This window comes from Sardina pilchardus, chromosome 18, assembly GCF_963854185.1.
Source record: "Sardina pilchardus chromosome 18, fSarPil1.1, whole genome shotgun sequence".
Classification (NCBI taxonomy): domain Eukaryota; kingdom Metazoa; phylum Chordata; class Actinopteri; order Clupeiformes; family Clupeidae; genus Sardina; species Sardina pilchardus.
In genome coordinates, this window is record NC_085011.1 from 14,377,719 (window position 1) to 14,384,452 (window position 6,734).

General features: G+C 38.7%; 1 protein-coding gene across 1 annotated transcript; it reads left to right on the forward strand.

Moving 5' to 3' along the window:
- Positions 1–1,654: 1,654 nt before the first annotated feature.
- Positions 1,655–6,402, forward strand: sar1ab (secretion associated, Ras related GTPase 1Ab). The gene is made up of 8 exons (XM_062520424.1): positions 1,655–1,715; positions 1,844–1,971; positions 3,027–3,099; positions 3,228–3,347; positions 3,435–3,500; positions 4,408–4,511; positions 4,704–4,835; positions 5,311–6,402. Exons 3-8 carry the CDS (start codon positions 3,042–3,044, stop codon positions 5,425–5,427), a joined length of 597 nt encoding a protein of 198 aa, XP_062376408.1. The 5' UTR covers positions 1,655–1,715; positions 1,844–1,971; positions 3,027–3,041; the 3' UTR covers positions 5,428–6,402.
- Positions 6,403–6,734: the final 332 nt, after the last annotated feature.

Sequence of the window (6,734 nt, forward strand, 5' to 3'; positions counted from 1 at the left end):
GCTCAGTCCTGCAGATTATCTGCATAAATAAATCACATTTGTCAATTTGTCTCTATCCCCTACACTAGCAACTCCTTCAGTGCGTGTGTGTGTGTGTGTGTGTGTGTGTGCTTGCTTCTGTGTTTGTGTACTTCTCTCTCTGTGTGTGTGTCCATAGGGTTTAATACAGGGGTGTCCAAACTTTTTGGCTCAAGGGCCACATTGGGTCTTGGAAATTGACCGGTGGGCCATAACCCCCCTCCCACCCCATTGGACATGTACACAATGCAGTATACATAACGTATATAATTATTTAAAAGATAATAATGACAAGGTCATTTTGTTGTAGAAAATTAATTTGTTAAGAAATACGGTTAATATGATGCTGTTTAATTCATTTAAATGGTGCACTGTCACTTTAAGACTCTTGCCGGCTCCACTCAGGTTGCTGTGCCCTCTCAACATTGCTCAGTAGTGAAACTACTATTGTCTTCGCGTTTTTCTTTTAAACATTACGTTTCTTATAAAAAGGAGATATCAGTTATCAACAATGACAAGCCAGCTGGCGCGCTCTCTCCCTTTCGTGCGCGCTCAAAGGCGTTCCCAATTACGTTATGAGTATGTAACATAACGCAAATTAGATTTGCTGCAATAGAGATTTCAAAGAGTATCATCTCTGTGTAACATGCTGTTTTGATATTGACATTGTAAAAGTTCTCTAAGAAGAGTGTTAAGCAGTTTGCAGTAATGTTAACCACAACGTCGTTGCTGGAAAGAGATAGCGAACAGCCAATGATAAGTGTGGCGGGCCATATCTATAATAAACTAATACATGCTCGGCGGGCCGCATTAAAGTCCCTGGCGGGCCGCAGTTGTGGGGACAAAGAAATCAGAAATGCAGACGTTTTGCTCCACACACTTTTGTTCTCTGCCTTCTAGTGGACACTGTGAATTTTGCTATCCCAGAGGTAGCAATGCAATGCAACTATCCATAGCTTCAATTAACACCCAGATATCTGGGCAAAGATGGCGGGTTTGGGTACTTTTTGTAGGCGAGCTTCAGCAGTCTAAGCAGACTGCATGGTGCCTGAACACACCTGTAGAAAGGTAGGCCTACTGATGAAACCCCAGGGCCAAGCATTCTGGCCAAGCATTCAAGGCAGTGGTGAGGTCTAACTGTAGTGGATATGAGACGTAGCCTATGTGAACTTTTGATCAGGCTCATCTGTGTGATATCAGTAATTATTTTTTAAAGGGCATAGAAGTAGACCTATATGATAAAACAGCTTCCCCTGACCACTCCTAGAAAGGGTTTCTATTTCTGTCATATTTTCCAAAACATGGCCAATATTTCACAAATTCTGCAAGCTAGGTAAACAGCCTATGAGCACAACTATTTCTGAACACAGTACAGTTAAATTCTAGAGGATTTAAGTTTTTTTAAAATATATTAATTATATTATATTAAAGGTCCTTTCAAAGTTTTCACTTAGGCTACTATTAAGCCTAATGATCAAGTACAGCAGCTTGAAGTTTAACGTTATTTGTATTTCAAATGTGTAGGCAACGTATTGAATTCTTTTGACAGATATGACTGTGTTGGAGAATTCTAGTTTAGCGCGCACAAAACTGTTTACAAAACCCGTGGCTCGTATTCTACATCATTCTACTGCTGCGCCTGACAGCCAGAAATAATAACCGTCTCTCATACCACCACCACCATAGACCTAAAACTCGTATGCATTGGGATACAGCTTTTGCAACACTGTAACAACACTGAGTAATTTCACAACGTAAACACGAATACCTGAAGTTTGTAAGCTCATTATAACTTAGCCTACACCACTCGCAACTTTTTGTGCAGGCTCGCGTCAACTTCGCCCAGTCTGGACCTCCCTGTTACGCAGATCCGGTTGAACGTCAAATTCGGACTTGACTGAAGAGGCTGACTGAATTTCGGACGGTGTTTTCTGGTTAGTCCGATAGATCCAGGTAGGCTACGGAAACGAAGTTTATTTCCTTTGATAAAAGTTGTAGACTAGTCGCAAGAAGAGGCTCAACTAGACGAACCACACTCCAGACCGTTATATTTAAGATTTCAGTAGCCTCCGGATTCCCATGCGAACAGTCTAACTTATTTTAGTCGCTCAAATGACCTTATACAGTGATTTTGTCATTTTAAATTTTTCAATTCTATTCCACCGTTTCCAGTATTGTCTGTAAATTACACACAACTATAACAGCATGGACAACGTCTTGTTTTCAGAACTATTGCTAAACGAACTGCACTATGCCGTCTTAGATAACATCATTTGTAACGAACTGCAAAGAGCTGCCCTCAAGCCAACAGTTTTAACTTCAGTGAATTTTCTGAAGCCTAGTTTAATTATTTTGACTTTCTTGATTCGTGTATGCTACCGGGTGCTCAACAGCAGGCCTACTGTTAAGTTGGATAAATCAAAGAGGAGAACATATTTCTGTATTTGTGACATTGACTTCTTCCAAAGCAAGGGACTCTCTGGCTATTGAGTGACAGTTGTGTCTGTGTAGGCTATAGATCCCCTCGGTGTCCAATGTCAAGCAACCACAACTTGTCTATAAAAATAGTCAGTTGCGAGAGACTGTTCACCGGCATACGTAATCATTCACAAAGAAAGTGAATCGCTCTCTGCGCTATAAATTATCTTTCCCATTTGCTTTCGACAAACACTAGGGCAGTACACCAGTGATCAAGAAGCAAAGGCCTACTCAGAGCATAATCCGTAGGCCAAGTCATGCAAAAAGTTTTAAACCTGAGCCTCTGGTTCATTCTGTATTGCGACATATCTCTTGCTGTAAATAAAATGACAAGCCATTTTTCATTAAAGTTTTTTTGAAAACGCCATTAATTTCTGTCCTTTGGAATCTGACCAATCATAGGCCAAGTATCCATGACAAAATACATTGTAAATTTGTTACATTAGCCAAATAGTTATATTTCATCTGGAGTGTTGCATCACTGTAAGCAAGTGGTGCACAAACATGTGTTTGTTTGGGTTTCTTTTCAGGTACCAGCAACAGAAATGTCTTTTATACTTGACTGGCTCTATAGAGGATTCAGCAATGTTCTACAGTTGCTTGGTAAACCAGTACTACATTCATGTTCTGAATGTTTGTCTGTCCTCTTAGTTTGCATTACTTGCAATAACATCAGGAGTTGTTTGTTATATTTACAAATTGACAGTAACTGCATATTTCTTATTATTTAGGTCTCTACAAAAAGACGGGAAAACTTGTATTCCTTGGTTTGGATAATGCAGGGAAAACAACATTATTGCACATGCTTAAGGATGATCGACTTGGCCAGCATGTCCCAACTCTACATCCGAGTAAGTGGTCTCTGCACTCGCCACCGTAGTAAAAACACAACTTAAAGGACATCAGTGTATTTTATCTTAATTTTACTGTTATCATAGCCTCAGAAGAGTTGACCATTGCTGGGATGACATTCACAACATTTGACCTGGGTGGCCATGCACAAGGTAAATATGGTCGTGATCTCTGTGTGTGTGGATGTTTCTGTAACTTGATGTTATTCCAGTGGAAGTGCACACACACAGTGAAATGCTCGCACAGGCTGTTCTGTTGGTGATGTTTTCTCCCACAAAGGTTGCTTTGTTGGTGATTATGTTTTGAATGGTAAATAGGCTTGGTTGTTGATTTGTCGCTGTGGCAGGCAAATCCCTATACCCATCATGCTAGGAATTTAATATCGCTTATGTATGTGTATATCTGAAACATGAATGAAATTAATGCAACGCCCATCCACGCTCATCCATCCAAATGGGGAGTTGACACTTATCAGTGTTGCATAATGGCAATCTTTTTAAAAACCTTTTGCTAATTTGTGTATTTTTTTAAACTCACTACCAGTTCATGGACACGTAACTTTTTCAACTGAGATGCATTTGATATGAGATTATAATGTGAGATATAATGTGATTATATGCCATCTTGCTTCCATAAAATCAGAGGACGACTGAGATATGGTGACCAGTAAATCGGACCAGTACTTTTTAAATTATGTGAGCGGACACACACACACACACACACACACACACACACACACACACACACACACACACACACACACACACACAGAAACACACATCCAGACAAAGATTATACCATCTTTCTCCTTCCAGGCAACCATAATTAACAGGCAAATTATTGCTGTTGCACATTTCATGCTCAAATTTCATGGGAGTCGTGGTGCAATTGGTGGCACAGAACAGGATACTGTTAAATGTTAAGTAACGTGTATTGAATATGAACATTGGATAGATTCATGGGGGGGATGTACAAAACTGAGAAATGGTAGCATTTTTTACTTTCTTTACTCTCTAGGATATGATTCTTTCTTTTAAAATCTACATTTATGTCCCCTAGCAAGACGAGTTTGGAAGAATTACCTACCAGCCATTAATGGAATTGTCTATCTTGTGGACTGTGCTGACCTTGAGCGCCTAGTTGAAGCTAAAATTGAACTTGATGTAAGATTTTTCATTTTGCTATTATTTCTAATAACAGCACCCTGTAATCATTGCACATTCTTTGCTTATACGATAGTAGTTCTTGGCAAGAATGCTCACAAGAATCATCATCTTGTTATCCTGTGTGTGGTAGAATGATATGGAATCTGTAGGCCTACTCGAATGTAAATGATCTCATCACTACATTGGCAGGCCCTCTTAACGGACGAGACCATCTCAAATGTCCCCATACTCATTTTGGGGAATAAAATCGACCGCCCAGAGGCTATAAGTGAAGATGCACTAAGAGGAATGTTTGGCCTTTATGGCCACACAACTGGAAAGGTAAGAAGTCACATCATGATATACTACAGTAGCCACGTTTACATGGACAGTTTTTTTTTTGTCATTCCAATTGAACTATTCCGATTGAAAAATGTGTGCCGTCTGTTTACATGGGGTATGTTCTTTTCCAATCAGGTGCTTTCAAGCGCTGTAGAATCTTTGATCGGAATAGGCTTGTTATCTACTTTTTATTGGGAGGCTATAGCGGACTACGCCACCTCTTTCATTCCAATTCAAATTCTGATTGGATCAGGAATTTTCATTCCAATTGAGGTCTTTTTGTGACCATTTTTATTCCAATTGAGCTGTTGTTCTGTTTCTAATCGGAATAGAAGTGTCCATGTAAACGTGGCTACTGCTTTCTAGATGCCCACATGCCATTGTTGTCTGACCAAACTAAAGTATGAGTATTACACAGTTAATGCAAAAGGAAAGGAAATTGTGTTCACGTTACTGATGGTCTGTGTCTCTACAGGGAAAGGTGAACTTGAAAGAACTGAACTTGAGGCCAATGGAGGTGTTTATGTGCAGCGTGCTGAAGAGACAGGGTTATGGTGAAGGCTTCAGATGGCTTTCTCAGTACATTGATTGATGTTGCCAGATCTAATTGAATTTGTAGCATCTGTCGTATCTTATGTATTTTCCTGAGTATGGAGAAGCCCCTACCTAAAGCAGTATCACATTTATTATTGTATTATAGTACTAATTATTATTGCAAAAAGTTTTAATGATGATGTATATAGCCTATGGCAATTTCTGTACAACCAACATGCAGTTCAGAACTACAACTCTAAGAGTTAATGGAGTGTGCAGCCATCAATGTCATTGTCTATTTACAGGGTAAAACAAATAATCACACCAAGGCAGTTTACATGGCTGGAGTTATTTTTAGGTGTTCATATAGAGTTACAGGGAGACAAGTATCTCACATGCTGTGTAGCTTTTTTCTTTTGTGCCTGTTATGACTGCCAGCACATCACTCGCCCTGCCAAAGACAATTACTGTGCCTTCAAAATATGTATTTTACAACATGCTTGAAATATCTATCTTGATATATACTTGTACTATCATTAGCCTTGTTTGAAAAATTAATTGTTTGAAATAGCATCCCAGTAATATTTATTACTATTTATTTTTGTGACATGGAACAATATACTTAGTATTAAGGTTTTATTTACTCATCCTGTGAATAAGACTTCATTCAATAAGGCCACTGAAAGCCACACAATCCTTAAGATACAACCGGTCAGTGACAACAATATAACGGCGAGGCCTAAACTTAATATGCTGACATGTGTGTCTGCCCATGCTAAAGACCTCATTTTATTCTAGTGACCTAGAAAGGACTCAGGACGAACAGTTAAGTGTTACCTGGTTCCAGGTGCTGTACATGCCAAGCAGTTCTCATTAGTAGGCTATTTGAGTTGAACGTATTCTATTTATTTGTTTATGATGCAAGATTTCTTTTTATATTTATATTTAAATATAATTTTGGTCAAAAATGCTTACTGTACACTGTAAAACCGTGTCTGAACTTCCATAAGCAAAAGTATTGATATATATATATACATATATATATATATATAATTTTTTTGTGTGATGTTAATGTATTGAGTACTTTTTGACTATCAACTGCTTTTGGTATGCAGTTCAGATATGAGAGTACACAAACAATAAATGTTTAACCCTTGACTAAATAAGACAAGGCTTACTTTTTATTTCATAATGCCTGATTAGATGCAGCCACAGCTGTGTGCTAACTTTCAGGGGTGTAGTGGTTAAAAAAAAGACAGTATGAGTAGCCTTATCTGTGAATTTCGTGACCATGGTAAGGTGGAGCACAATGGATAAAACATTCAGAGTATGTTCAATAACGGTGGAGGTTATTGCCTAAGGCTT